General features: G+C 35.8%; 1 protein-coding gene across 2 annotated transcripts in view; it reads right to left on the bottom strand.

Annotated features, from left to right (window-relative positions):
* LRP6 (LDL receptor related protein 6) overlaps positions 1 to 16,244 on the bottom strand; it is a 126,920-nt gene that overhangs the window by 75,241 nt on the left and 35,435 nt on the right. For both annotated transcript variants that reach the window (XM_037514343.2, XM_054696444.1), the window contains exon 3: positions 1,500 to 1,697. In XM_037514343.2, the coding sequence (XP_037370240.1) occupies positions 1,500 to 1,697 (198 nt within the window). The remainder of the gene's footprint in view (positions 1 to 1,499; positions 1,698 to 16,244) is intronic.

The following is a 16,244-nucleotide window of genomic DNA, read 5'->3' as shown; positions in this document are numbered from 1 at the left end:
GGCATTAATTATTACTTGGACCATTTCTGCAAACCTAAGTTACTGTAAAGATTAAATATATCAAAAGCTTGCTAAGTGATTATGCATATATACATAGTCTTTACACCTCTCCTGGTTGGGATTACCCAATAGCCCTATCTCTTTGGTTTCACCCTGAAAACACAAATTACTTCAAGAAGGAGTTGATCATAGTCACTGAGAACAAAAGTAGCATGCAAATTCAAAGCCTAGCTCTTCGGTATTATGCCACAACAAAAAAAATAGGCATTTATAAACGGATCTCTGCTAAAGAAACCAAAGGAAAGAAACTGACAACCCTAATGATGTGTTGCTTTATTGCTAACAACCTGAGCAGCATCTCCTCCCTCTGTTTTTCTGCAGCTTGCTAACAGAGCTAATTCCTCCCTCCCACAGCCAATACCCTCAATGACAACAGCACATTTACTACCTCTTTTCAGACTCCATGCCTGGCAGGTACGTTCCTCAAATTCTGAACCAACTGGGCTTATCCTTCACAAAATACCTGTGCGTTTGCATCTATTTTTCTCTGTTTCTGGGCCTCTTCCTAGGATGCTGTCTTCTGCCCCTGTTTAAAAATCTGAATGTCATCTGAGTAGAGATTCAGATGGTGGGACCCTCGCTTGTGCCCGGGGATCGAACTGGCGCTGCAGAGGCTGTGGGCAGCCTCGCAACCCAGTGCTCAACCACTGCGCCACCAGGGGAGGCCCTAGAGATTCCATTTTTATGTATTTAAACTTTGTTTTCTTTGAATACTGGGGTGTAGCATTCACACAACAGTCCTAGTTTAGGGGTAAGCAAACTACAGCCCACTAACTCATTATCCAGTTTGTAAATAAAGATTTACTGGAATACAATCATTCCCATGCCCTTATTTATTTTCTATAGCTGCTTTCACATCACAAGAGCAGAGGCAAGTAGTTGCAACAGAGAATACAGGCCCATACTGCCTAAAATATTTACTCTCTTATCTTTTTAAACGGATTTAGTACATTCTTGCCCCAGTACAGAGATTTACCAAACAAGTTTCCACAAACAGAACCTGGAGCTTTATGGGTAATCCTGAGTGGATTGACTCTCTGTTGGATTGGGTGTCCAAACATGGCAGAATGTTTAGAACCCCTGACAGCTCAGGAACTAAATGACAGTAAAAATCCCAGCCCTTCTGCAAACCCAAACTCCCCATATGTTCCAAACAATCTGAGATAGAACATAAGTACAACCCCTTAATGAGAACCAGTGAACAATTAAATTTGCTCAGAGTTAAGGAGAAAATACAGTCCTTTAATTCTAAATACAACCAAGAGTGATGAGATTCAGTTTCCACTTAAGAACAAACTGAAAGTCTATTCTGCTTACTCTTAGACACTTAGCTTAGCCAAAGACACACTAATTTTAATAAATTTTATAATTTGAATAATATGTTAAGACATCATGGAATTTACTTAAAATATAAAAATACATTTATAAGACAATCTTACCGATTTGTTCCATCTAGATTTGATTTGTGTATGAAATTAAGCTTTGCATCTGCCCAATAAAGCTTCTGCTCCTCATAATCCAAAGTCAGTCCATTTGGCCAGTAAATTTCAGTGTTTATTATAATGAAGCGACTTGAACCATCCATTCCAGCGCGTTCAATCTTTGGCACTTCTCCCCAGTCTGTCCAGTACATGAACCTAAAAATCAGATGAACAATAAACCCATAATATAAACAGATTACAGGCAAGTATTTTATAATTATCACTCAGTGTTCTCTAACAAACATTAAAACTGAACCCCCTAAAAAGTGTTATCAAAAACGTAATAATCTGCTTTTTGCCATTACCCGGGTAATACTGATTCAGACAGGCATCATCAAGGGTACAGAATACATCAGATCAAAGTTTATTTGGAAACAGAATATTACACTGTCTCAATGTATCTCCCCAGAGAACAGAGATAAATGAAAGAGGAAATGGCAACTTCAAAGAAAATAAACTTGGTACACAGCACTATAACAACATCAGCTAAGTTAACATCTTCCTTAAGTGAAAAATGTCATCATACATGTGATATACTGAAAAGAACAGCATCTTTTGCATAGACTCCCTTTCATAGTATTCTTGCTCCCAAATGCATAACCTGAACCAATGATGACTAAACAGATAAAACCAAATTCAGGAACACTCTAGGAAACAAGAGATCTTTTAAAAAAGCAATGTCAAAGAAAGACCAAGAACCCACAGTAGAAGAGAATAAAGAGCTACAATAATTTCAGAAAGGGCATAATTTTGGACAGAACCATTCAGAAAAATGCTAACAAGACAGTGAGAAACCTGGCAAACTTGAGGGGCTATCAAATTATCCAACAGAATGTACAATGTTAAACTCCCTAAATATGATCACTGTACTGTGGTTAGGGTATACAGGATTACACTGTATTATTTTTCTTTCTTTAAGTATTTTCTTTAAAAAGGAAGTCTACATTCTCATTAGAGGCAAAAAGAAAATTTTTTCTTGATTTAAAAGTGAAACTCAATGTGTTACACTTTAATTAAAAACATTTTTCAAGTTAATGAGAATACTATGAACTAGATATGAGATATTCAGTAAATGTGTTGAATTCAACTGAAATTCAGATATAAGTTTTAATCCAAAAATTGGTAGACAAAGCATACTAGAATCATTTCACTTATGCATACTGATATTTTATAAACACTGCTTACTCAAAGAAATGATGGTAAGAGATATCAGATGGGAAATAAATGTTTCCAAAATACAAGACACTGTACTAGTGACTATGTACGTTATCTCTCACTTATAGCAGCATTACAAAATGGCTGTCATCACCAAATAATTGCAGATGGAAAAGTTATTAAGCACATTAATGTCAAAGCTACACAACTAATAAATGGGAAGAGAAATTCAAACTTACATCCCTCAGATTTAAAGGTCAATGCTCACATAGCAGGTCAGAGGCTTGATTTGTAAAGAAGAGATACAAAGTAATCCTTACATTGAGGATAATGGTTGAGTATTGTCCAGAATAAGGGACAGGGGAATGATTCAATTCATGCATGATAAACTACATAAGGTACAGACAATTCTAGACCATGTTAGAATTTTTGCTTTTTATTCTAAGAGCGACATAAAGGTAATTAAAGACTTAAGGTTGTAGATGAAATGACTAGCTTTGTAGGGACTTTTAAGGGAGTTGCAGGGGAGACTAGCTGCAGTGTGAAGAAAGAGCAAAAGAAGATTTAAAAATTAATACAGAGGACAGAGCTACCAAAATGACCAAGAGGATCTATGCAAATCATCTCCCCTAACACCAGTAAAAAAAGAGGAAAAGATTGTCAAAAATAACATCTCTGAAAATTGTCAAAGGATACAGAACAAAATGATGAATATATATTTAAGAAAAGCTACTAAATCTTAGTAAGAACTTTTACGGCTTTTCAGTGAGGGATTACCTGCATCATCATTCAGACTGCTGGGTTTGCAGCACAGAAGTCCTATCCTGAGTAGACATGGCAAGCCATAAAGATTGGCAGCTCTTTCCCTGCAGTAGGGGGCTGAATTTATTTTGGACAGGAAATGAAAAATCTATGCCCAGGAATGATGTCAAAATACAAATGTGCTCTCAGTGGTAAATTATCAAGAGGGCTATTATCCTAGTAAAATTGGTTGGGGCCAGCATAAAAATGGCAAGCCAGACAGAAATTTAACAGGGACATTCTGGGAAACAGACATGGAAAAAGAATCCTGTTAAGCACACATTCAACCTTGGAGGTCAGGAAGACTGTGTACATGCACAAGATTGCTCCTGCCCAAAAAATACCAGAGAGACTTGTCTCTGGTTGAACAGAGGACAAACTTGAAATGTCCTAAAATTTGAAAACATTACCAAACCACAGAGGTTTGCAAAGTAAAATGAAACAGTTACTGACTCCAAGTATTCAGGAACAACCTCTAATCAATCATTAACAGACTACTAAGATACAGTGACCTAGTGGCAACCCTTAGAAAGTCAGGGATAAAAACTCTTAAAGGGAAAAAAAAAAGTTGAATAGTGACTTCAAAAGCAACACATTGAAAGAGAAACGATTAGTCCAGGGAAATCAGGAAACAAATAAAAACAATAGCAACAAAGTAGGGAGGGACTAGAATCCATACCTATTACAATATATGAACATATCTAGTTCTCTAAAAAAAAAATTACGAAATAGCCAAAGAAACAGGAACAAGGACTTCAATGTTGTTAGAATGTGTAAGAATGAAAGGGATGAATGATGATGACTCATCAAATAGAGAACATGTACAAAAGAATTGCAGGGAAAAAAAAAACATACACGCAGAAATTTTGGAATTGAAAAGCTCGAAGACAATGAAAAATTAAATGGAGATGCTCAACGGCATATCTGAGTTGATACAAGAACCAGCAAACTTGAACATAGGAGCACTCCAATATAACTGAAAGCAAAAAGAATGAAATGTGAGGGCCATGCGGGACGCTTAAGTATACCAATACACAAATAATGGAGCACAAGGGGAGAGGGCAGAAAAAGGAAAGAAAAAAATTTCAATAATTCTTTGAATTATTTGAAGACTTCGCACACTTGGTGAAAAATATTAACCCACGTATTCAAGAAGCTTAACCAACTCCAAGTACAAGAAACAAGAGTTAACTATACACATCAAACTACTCAAAAGAAAAACAATAAATCTTTAAAGTACAAAGAGAAAAGGAACTTATAGACATCACAATATAATAGCCAGTTTCTCCTTGGAACCACGGAGGGCAGCAAAGGCAGAGGGATAACATAGTTCAAGTACCGAGGGGAAAAAAAAAAAGTCACTAAGAATCGTACAGACAGCAAAACTATCCTTTAAAAATGAAGTGGAAATAAAGACATTCCCAGATAACAGTGAGAATTCATTACATGCAGACCTGCCTTCAAGAGACATCAAAGGAAGTTCATCAAGCTAAAAAGTGACACTAGATATTAACTCCAATCTACACGAAACAGCAAAAAGTACCATACAAAGATAATTATGTAGATCGCTATAAAAGACAGTACAAAATTTACTCCTTTTTCTCCTCCTTGTATTAAAAAGACAACTGCACAGAAGTAATTATAAAATTTTATCATTGGGTTTATAACATATAAAGCTATAATATATATGAAAATAATAGCGCTAAGGAATATATATACAAGAACAACAGCACCACTAAGGAAAAGGAAATTACAGCAGAAATTAAAAACAATAAGATGGCGCAGTGGTAGAAAAGTTCAAACGGAGGAGGGTCACATGGTGCGCAATCAGCAACTCTGGCTCTGGTGAAAGCTTCTGACTGTACCCAGTGCATGTATAAACAAAAAACAAACAAACAAGCAAACAAATAAATAAAGAAAAACATGCCTCTATAAAAAAAAAAAAAAAAAAACAATAAGAAAAAAAAGAGTACCAGGATTGTTAAATAAATAGGTTAATAAAAAAGATATTTTTTCTTAGTCATAGTTGTATAAAAAACAATTGTTTCAAACAATTATGACACATTATTAGTGGTTTTGTAACATGAAAATGTAATATATAACATAAGCAAAATGGAGGAGATTCATAATGGAGCAAATTTCTATATATTACTGAAATTAAACTAAAGTTCATTTTGATTAAAACTATTACAATTTACAACAAATACTATGAATATCTTAAAATTATAAAGATTCAACAAAGGAATTAACATAGCACACTAGAAACATCTGCTAATAAAAAAATGAAGCCGTTTAAGTCAAAGTGGAGCAAGAGAGACCCAGAGAAACAAATAGCAAAATGACAGACATAACTGCACTCAAGTAACATAAATAAATGGATTAGAGGCTCAAATCAACAAAGAAATGTCAGAGGACAGAATCAACAGATTCGTAGGAAAGAAATCCTAACTGGACTTGGTTCTGAGGGGTGAGAAAGAACGGGAGGAGGATGACTTAAGTCTCTATACAGGAATGATACCATACAGCAGATAACTAAAATACATCACAATACGTAGCTATTAAAATAAAAAGTGTTGAACAAATACCAATGTGTTTGGATGTGGAATAACTGTAACGGAGAGCTGTCCTTAATTATAACTTTGATTACAATTTGCACAACTTACAGTCCTGGAAGTATGGAAAAGCTGGACAAAGTAATCTAGAGCTGACTCTGGGGCTGGGATGCTCAGTTCTGCCGCTACCTAGACAAGTAATCTTGAACGAATGACTTTACCTCTCTGTCCCTCATGTTCCTCATCTGTAACTGGAGGATTAAAAACAAACCTACCTCATAGAGCTGTTTCAGGAATCAAAGTAGATAATATATAGAAAGCACTTAGAAGCCCGATATATCATTTGACTACTTTCATTATGTCATAAATTGTTCAAGGTCTCTCACTTTTAGACTAAAGGGCAAAATCATTAACATCATTTTTAATTCTATACTCTCTGGCTCCTCTCCATCTCTAGCTTCAATTTATGCCAGTTTTTACTCATAAAATGAGTCTCTCAGAGGCACCATATTCCCTGGCACTGTAGGGTGACTTTCGCTCACATTTTATTCATCTTTCAGAGTTCAACTTAAATAGCAATTCCTCCAAGAAAACCTTTCCTTAAACCCCAAGTCAGTTTATTAATATGCTCCCTTACAAGCGCTCAGACTGTCTTATATTCATAGCATTTAAAACAGTAATTATTTAATGTTTACTATTTATTACCTCTAACTTGTGCATTTTATGAACTGATGAGTTTTTTAAAAAGTAAATGAAGGATATTTTTCCATGCCTGATGTGGTAAAGTATTTCTCTTGCTGAGACAAATAAATTCCATATAATTTAATTCCATAAAATTATTTTTAATAATTCTAATGATTACATGACAAGAGTTCCCGTCTATAAATTGGCAGAAAAGAATGACTAGTGATTAGACTGAATTTGGTAGTAGTGTTTCATTATATAGTTTGACGTGCTAATTTACAACAACTGAGTGCCAACTACTCAAACGTAGTTCTATCACTATTTTAATAATGTTTTCACTAATGCTTACCTCTGGCTATGTATTTCAGGAAGTTAAAATTAAAGAAAGGTGATTTTAGAATAAATCTATAGTAAGAAAATTAGATGCCCCACCATCAGTTTTTAAAAGCCAACAACCAGTCAATGACAACATATCGATTTCTAGCTTAACATCAAGTCATGCGCCATCCATTCTTTTATTGTTGTGCAATCCAATTTCAAGGCATTTTTAGCCTACATTTTTAATTAAAATATAGTTATCATACAATATCATTTAAGTATATGACATGTTGATTTTATATATTTATATACTGCAATACGATTATCATCTAGTGTTACCAAACATCTTTATCTTATCACATAATTACCATTTCTTTTCTGTGGTGGGAATTAAGATTTAGTCTCTTAGCAGCTTTGAAGTTTATGTATTATTGCCTACAATCACTAAATTGTGCATTAGCTTTCCAGAACTTATTTATCTGCTAATTCCAAGTTTGCACCTTGACAACATATTCCTAATTCCTCACATTTTCCAGACTCTGTAATCATCATTCTACTTGATTTTTTTTTAAAGATTTATTTATTCATGCATACAAGAACTGGGGTACAGGCTAGAGGTGCAGGGAGGTTCTCAACAGATTCACCAGAAACAAGAGTGGGGAGCAGAACTGACCGAAATACACTGCACAAGGTAGCAGTGGGTGAGACAGGAGAGGTCTGCTATGCCATGTGGGTAGCTCCCTGGCCGGAAGGGGATCAAACCTGTGCTGCAGAGGCAGCAGATAGTTTCATAGCGCTGTGCTTAACCCTCTGCGCCACCATGGAGGCCTGTCTACTTGATTTTTATAAAGTAGTTATAAAGTCCCACATCTAAGTGATATTATGTAGAAACTTTCTCCAGAAATCTTTCGTCGTCTACGTATCTAGCATAATGCCCTCAAGGTTCACCCATACTTCTGCAAATGGCAGGATTTCCTTCTTTCTAAAGGCTGAATAATGTGTGTGTGTGTGTGTGTGTGTGTGTGTGTGAGAGAGAGAGAGAGAGAGAGAGAGAGAGAGAGAGAGAGAGAGATTCTTTATCCATTCATCCACTGATGGACAACTAAGCTGTTTCTTTATCTTGCCTATTGTCATCAACGCTGCACTGAACTTGGGAGGGTATTTATCTCTTCAAACTCCTGTTTTCATCTCTTTGGATATATATCAAGTAACAGAACTGCTAGATCATATTAATTCTATTTTTAATTTTCTGGGGATCCTCCATACTGTTTTTTTCCACAAGGACTGAGCCACTTTACATTCTCACTAACACTTATCTCCTCATCCTCACCAACACTTGTTATTTCTGGTCTTCTTGATGACAATCATTCTAAGAGGTGTGAAGTAATTTTTTTTTTTAATTTTGATTTGCATTTCCTTGATAATGAGTGACACAAAGCATCTTTTCAAGTGTCTGTTGGCCATTTGGATATCTTCCTTGGAAATGTAGCATTTCCTCTTTCCATTTTGTATTGGACTGTTTGGATCTTACTTTTTTGCTATTGAGTTGCATGATACATTTACGTATTTAGAATATTAACCCCTTATCAAATATATATAGTTTGCAAATATTTTCCCCCATTCTTAAGACTGTCTTTTCATTTTTTCAATAGTTTCCTTTTCAGTGTAAAAGTTTTATAGTTTTACAAAGCCCTGCTTGTTGACTTTTGTTCTTGTCTGTGCTGAATTTTTTCATTATTGCCTCTAAGTCTTTTCACTGTTTGGGATCTCTACAAGAAGTAGGAAAAGGGGTGAAGGGCAGGGAAATAAGCTACATAGCTGCATAAATTCTTTCCCAATCAGTTATTATCCTTCTAACTTAAAGTGCCTGTTTAAGAAGCAGTCTTATGCAATTGGTCATGAACAACCTAAAAGTGGCAAATAAAATCATGGAGAAGTTTTCTGCAAAAGTTAACATTAAAATCTAAATCCTTTCCACCTGTACCAAAATATATCGGTTTTCAAATCTTACTTTCTTGTTAAATGCCTAAGTATATAACAACTCAGAAACAGATTTACCACAAATAAGGTTTTAAAAGTATATTGAACAAAGGCAGACTCAAGAGTACCTACTACATGACCCTATTATATGAAGTGCTAGATTTAGCAAAACTAATCTATCATTATAGAAATCAGAACAACAGTTACTGGAATGGGCATAGGAGTTGACTTGAAAGGGGTTAAGATGATAAAAATGGATTTTGGGGGGATAATGAAGATAAATACATTTTCAAAAGCCATCAAGCTATAAATATGAAAATATGCATATTTTGCACATAAATTATATCTCAAGTTGCTCAAAACACAAATAAGAAATTTGGTAAAGTCTATAAAATTTTCAAGGACCAAATAATTCTCAGTTTATATAAAAAACATTTCGGTGTACAGGAAGAGAATAAAACACCCCAAACAGCAAAATAACAGTCTTCTCAAATATATATAGAATAAGAAACTTAGCAAAAGGCTTGAGAGATACTTCACCAAAGATATACAAACAAAAACATTAAACACATAATAATGCTCACATCATTAGCCACTAGAGAAATACAAATTAAAAGCAAAATGAAATATCCACTACACACAAGGAAGAATATACACTATCAAATGCCAGTGACAAATCAACTGGAATTTAGTACAAGTGAAAAAATGGGAAAATTTCAGTTTCTTATAATTTCAGTCACTGTAGAATCCAGCAATCAGACTGATGGGTATTCACCCAAAATTAATGAAAGAGAAATGAAAACATATTCATCCCAAAAGTGGAATACATGCATACAACAGAATACCACTCAGCCACAACAACAGAACACAAACTGTCAATACACACAACATACATTAATCACAAATGCATTATGGTGAGTGAAAGGTTAACATATTATATGAGGCCATTTATAAGATATTCTGGATAAGGTAAAACCACAGGACCACAAAAACAAAGCAATAACTGCCAAGAGCTTAGGGTGGAGCAAAAAATATAAAGGAGCACAAGAAAATTGTGTGTGGGGGAGGGGGGTGACGAAACCATTCTTTACCTTGATTGTGGTAATGATACTGACAGATTCTCTCTTGGACGAAATTCGAATGAGGCTCCTCTCAGTCCTTTCTCTAGGCCTCAACCCTACCTATAAAATTTTTAACAAAACACTAATACTGTTTCTAATAGCTCATAGCAGCATCCCTCAAATGACTCTAGCATCTATCAGAGAAAACACAAAGCCACCGAAAGAATATACTGCTTGGTTCTGTAACAGTTGAACACAGGGCCCCTGTCTGCCAGTTTCTGTGGGAGGGTAGGAGCCTTCAACGAACACCAATTAACCAACTCAGGTGGTTTCACAAGGACCAAGAGGCCCCTCCAGCCTATTTTATCATTTCCCTGACTCCACTGAACCACCTCTCATCCCTCCTCTATTCCTTCATTCTCTCTTTAAAATACCAAATCACATCTATACAAATCAAAGTTGAGTTCCATTCATGCTGGATTCTCTTCCCTATTGCAATAGTATAATTCTGATTAAAACCTGTCCTTACCACTTTAACTGGAGTCAGATTTTGTTTATCTTTGACACTCCACAGCTGTATACATTTGTCAAAATTCCTAATTTTGACACCCTAAAAGGGTGAATTTTACTATATGTAAAATTATACTTCAATTAAAGAAAAACAAACCTTTGTAACTAACAAAAAGATGCTCAGCCATCAGCAATAATTCATTTATTTAATAGGTCAAAGAAAAACTGTATAATCATCTGAAAAGATGAATGTCCTGACAGACATCAATTCTAGAATTTTTGTTTCTGTCAGCATCTAAAGGCATTACACCCCTTCTCTAAAGTATGAGGAAACTAATGCTAGCCAGGGGATAACTCCTTGCTTGTACCGTATAGCCCATGAGGGACGAATGGGTTTTGTATTAATAAAATGTTATAGAAGAAAAGGGGAAACATGCAACAGAAATCACATAAGACACCCAAAGACTAAAATATTTACTATCTGGGTATTTATAGCAAACACTTGCCCAGCTCTGCTTAAAACGTGCTACTTAAAATCTGGTCCAAAAGCCTCAATAACTACTAAATGAGAATCTGCATTGTAACAACGAAATAAAAGCAAGTAATATGTCTTTGCAACATCAAAATATATATAATATACACATAGTAACAGACCACAGTATACACAACTCCAGAAATCACAAAGCTAAATTCCTGGGATAAATCTACAGAAGAGCGGGCAAACTCCTCCAAGATAAGCTTAGAAAAACCAATTAAATTTCAATCAAATTGTGACTCTAGTTTATGAACTGAAAATTTTAACTGACATAATCCAATGCCAAGACGAAATATTTTAAATATTTTTAAATTCCCCCAGAAAATGTATTACTGCATGTAGTTAAGTATAATAAAAATTATAGATGCTGCAAATTTTTCAATAAATAATTATTTCATTCAACCCCTTCATTCCACCAAAAGAAAAAATAAGGACCTGTATTTTCTCCAACCTTTATATAATGTTATAATCATTTGTCTGTGCTCCTGGAATGACCTGGAAATGGCAGTCTACAACGCTTGCCACATCCCAAGGGTTTTACTGAAAGCTAGACACAAATATATCAGCTACAATGAAATGCTGTTACTGTATTTGCTCTTGGGAGTGAGAGAGAAGGAAGCAGCATAACATATATATGAACATTAATTTCATTAAATTATAAATACTATAAAATATAATTATTACTCTGATCAAGTAATATGTATCAACATGATTTCCTGTCATATCAGAGATCATTCAACAATATGACTAATAATACTATCTCCTACTCTGTAAAATTTAAGAAATCCTACAATGCTTTTTAAAGTAAATGCTAAAAATATTTACTGTAGTATACTTCTCTATTAATCCTAATTATTAAAAATTAAGTTAGAATAAATTCCAAGAACTGAGAATTTTATTTTTTATGAAGTTTATTTTTATTTTAATGAACTAAACTCACTTAAAATGTATACAGGTGTCCTCTCCGGTGGCACAGCGGATTGAGCACAATGCTGTGAAGCTGCCTGTAGCCTCTGCAGCACAGGTTCGATTTCTGGCCAGCCAGGGAGCTACCCACATGGTGCAGCAGACCTTTCCTGTCTCGCCCGCTGCTCCCCTCAGCAGTGTATTTCAGTCAATCTGCCTGTTCTGCTCCCCGCTCTGTCCCTGGTGAATCCTCTGACACTTCCGCGCCTCTGGCCTGTACCCCAGCTCTTGTATAAAAATAAATAAATCTTTAAAAAAAATGTATACAGGGACACCTTGTTTTATTAAGTTCAGCTTTACTGCATTTTGCAGAAATGACAATTTTTAACATGACCCGCCATGCAAAAAGATTATGTATGACTTACTGAAGGTTCAGATGGTTAGCATTTCTTAGCAATAAAGTAATTAAGGTATGCAATTTTTCATTACACGTAATGCTACTGAACACTTAGACTACACTATAGTATAGTACAAACATAACTTTATATTTTTCCTTTGCTTTTTTAAAATTTTATTTATATATATATTTTACATCATTGTTCATTCTTAAATATTTGTCCCCCCCCAGGTGTAGCCCCCATAGAGTTTCCTTAACCAATGTACCCGTGCACCGTCACCTCATTCCCCTGTGCTCCTTCCTCCCTCCTTCCCTCCCTCTGATTCTGATCCCGCCCCTTCCCCATCCCACTCCCCTGCAAGATGTCTCTGTTTTTGTTTTGTTTTGTTGTGTTTTGTATTGTTATTTTTTCTCCTGATGTCTTATTTGGTTCCCCGATATTTCTCCTATAAGTGAAACCATCCAATATTATTCTTTTTCTTTCTGACTTACTTTACTGAGCATAATTCCTTCTAGCTCCATCCATGTTGCTATGAATGGCATGAGTTTATCTTTTTTAATTGTGTAATAGTATTCCACTGTGTATATATATATATACCACATCTTCTTCATCGAATCATCTATTTTTGGGCATTTGGTTTGTTCCAGGTTTTACCTATTATAAATAGTGCTGCAATAAACATAGGGGCACAGGTATACTTTTGAATCGATGGCGAACATAACTTTTTTTTTTTTTTCTTTCTAGAGGCATGCTTTATTTATTTGTTTTTTTTTTTTTTTTTTAAGAGAGGCATGTTTTATTTATTTATTTTGTTTGTTTGTTTTTACATGCACTGGGTACAGTCAGAAGCGCGGGAGGGTGAGAGAATTCACCAGAGCCAGATCGGGGAGCAGAGCAGGCAGAAGGACCGAAGCACACTGCTGAGGGGAGCAGCGGGCGGCAGGAGAGGTCTGTGTGCCATGTGGGACCCTCCTCCGGTGGCTGGGGAGCAGCCGGGGATCGAACCAGCGCCGCAGAGACTGCGGCCTGCTTTGCAACCCAGCGCTCAACTGCTGCGCCACCGGGGAGGCCCGCTTTATTTATTTGTTTGCTGGTTTGTTTGTTTTTTTTTTTGTTTATACATGCACTGGGTACAGTCAGAAGCGCAGAAGGGTGAAAGAATTCACCAGAGCCAGAGCGGGGAGCAGAGCAGGCAGAAGGACCGAAGTACACTGCTGAGGGAAGCAGCGGGCGGCAGGAGAGGTCTGCGCGCCATGTGGGACCCTCCTCTGGTGGCCAGGGAGCAGCCGGGGATCGAACCGGCGCCACAGCGCGGGCAGCTTCGCAACCCAGCGCTCAACCGCTGCGCCACCGGGGAGGCCCGAACATAACTTTTAAATGCACTGGGAAAATAAATCCATGCCTCACTTTACTGCAATGTTCCCTGTGTTACAGTAGTCTGGAGATGCACCTGTAATATCTCCAAGGTACATCTGTACTGTAAATGCATTATGTTAGACATGAGTTCATACTGACATCTCCTAACCTAATTCACTATCACAGGAGTCATTCTAGCTTCCTCACTTTACCTTGCTAGCCTGTAACTTCTCATTCTAACAGTAAGAAACGTGGTTCCCACTACCTACCATCCACTTTATTTAATTGTTTAACTCTAATATAGAATCAGAATTGTTAACTATATCTACATGGAAAGCAACATTATCAACTGGAGTACAATGCTTATGTGAAGTTCCTCTTGCCTATAGTGTTGCAGGTTCCACAAATTTCCAAAGTTACTAAAGTCAACATCCTTCCTCCCCTACTTCATTCAGTGAGTTTTTTTCCCATATATTTCTAATAAAATTAGAAGTTTCTGTCTCAACCTGCATTCAATCATGGTATTTTCCATATTCCTGAATATTTTAAAATTTGCAAATGTTAAGGTTCCTTACATCTTTATAAACTTTGCCATGCATTCTTAAGCAAATATTAATATATACATTTCCAAAGTGATCTTCAATTCTACTGAACAGAGTACAGAATCTACATGTTTGCAGGCTTATCTCCATGCACATCCACAATCTAAGGAGACTTACTTCAAAAAACATCTTCAGATTTCTAACACTTGTCTGTTTATTACTAGGCTTCAAAGGAAAAAATGTTAGAGTTATATGAGAAACATTTCATATCCTTATTTTATCATGTTTTGAGAGTTTCATTTATGGTTCTATTGTTTGTAAATTAAAGGTTTAAAAGACAATTATGAATTCATTTTACACTTTCACTTCACTCTTCCTAAAAATAAACAGATGATAAGGATTCATTTAGGTAGCTAAGTCTCACTGTAAGGATTTTTAGACAGTCAGTCTAGTCTGTTTACTGCGGATAAAGTTTATTGTAATAAAAAACAGTACTAAGTTCAAAACCAACAGTTCAGGGAACTACACTAAGAATCTTTAAAGTCATCACTCCATCCTAACAAACAAAAATCTTAAAGTGAATAATTAAGAACTCTTCTTAGATCTGTCATAGAAGTATGGTTACACAGCAAATGCCACTCCCAAAACTAGAGACAGAGACAGGCAGATACAGGAACCCACAACTTACCAGAAGAGAAACCCATAAGCAGAAACTTTCAGGGAAACCAGTAACATTGTCGGAAAACCTAAACTGTAATTGACAAATTACTGAAGGGTTATTATTGTGGACAAATTTCAAAGTTAAAAACTCTAGAGGGAACCAGTCCTAGGGGTAGATAGTAGAGAATTTTGTAATTTTATGAGTTTTATCTCTAGGGATCTACCAGAACCTCACAGTGAAAAACCAAAGGAAAATATCCTTTTGCTCGCAGCAGGGGGGCTGGGGAAGGGGAGTAACCATTTTGAGATACACCAATTGTATTTCAAATGTATTCAATTCTTCTTAACAAGGCTGCTCCTTTAGAGAAACTATTTACTAGAACATGGCCAATTAGGGTTCTATCAGAGACCTCCCGTCTGAATGAAAGGAAACACCAAATTCCAGGCCCCTCCAGCCATCCTGACCATCCAAATCATAAAGGTAAAAATAAAATTGTCATTCCTTGCAGATGACATATTACATATAGAAAACCCTACATACTCTGCCAAATACACAGAATTAATAAATTCAGTAAAGTTGCAAGATGCAAAATATGCTGTTTTCTATATACTAACAACTATCAGAAAGAAAAATTAAGAAAACAATTGCATCAAAAGCCAATGAATAAATTCAACAAAGGAAATGGGAGAACTGTACACTGAAACTCTTAAGACACTCATGAAAGAAACTGATGACGACACAAATACCAAGATACCATTGAAAGAATTAATATTGCTAAACTGTCCATACTACCTAAGGAGATTTGATGCTATCCCAGAAAAATTCCAACAGTGTTCTTCACAAAAACAGAACAATCCTAAAATGCATACGGAACAATGAAAGACCCTGAATAGCCAAAGATATTTTGAGAAAGAAGAACAAAGCTGGAGGTATCACAGGCCTCAATTTCAAACTATATTACAAAGTTATAGTAACCAAAATAGTATGGTATTAGCATAAAAAGGCACATAAAATCAGTGGAACAGAATAAAGAACCCATATATAAACCCACATATGAATCAGAGGACTGCAAGACTGGGCAAAATGGGTGAAGGTAGCTGAAAGGTCAAACTTCTAGTTCTAAAATAAGTCATGGGAATTTAATGTACTGCATGGTGGCTATAATAATAATGTACTATATATTTGAAAGTTGTTAGAATAAACTTTAAAAGTTCCACCAAAAACTTTGTGATGGTGCATGGTAA

This window comes from Talpa occidentalis, unplaced genomic scaffold, assembly GCF_014898055.3.
Source record: "Talpa occidentalis isolate TD23 unplaced genomic scaffold, MPIMG_talOcc4v2.1 talOcc4.16, whole genome shotgun sequence".
NCBI lineage: Eukaryota > Metazoa > Chordata > Mammalia > Eulipotyphla > Talpidae > Talpa > Talpa occidentalis.
This window is presented reverse-complemented; position numbering and strand designations above follow the sequence as displayed.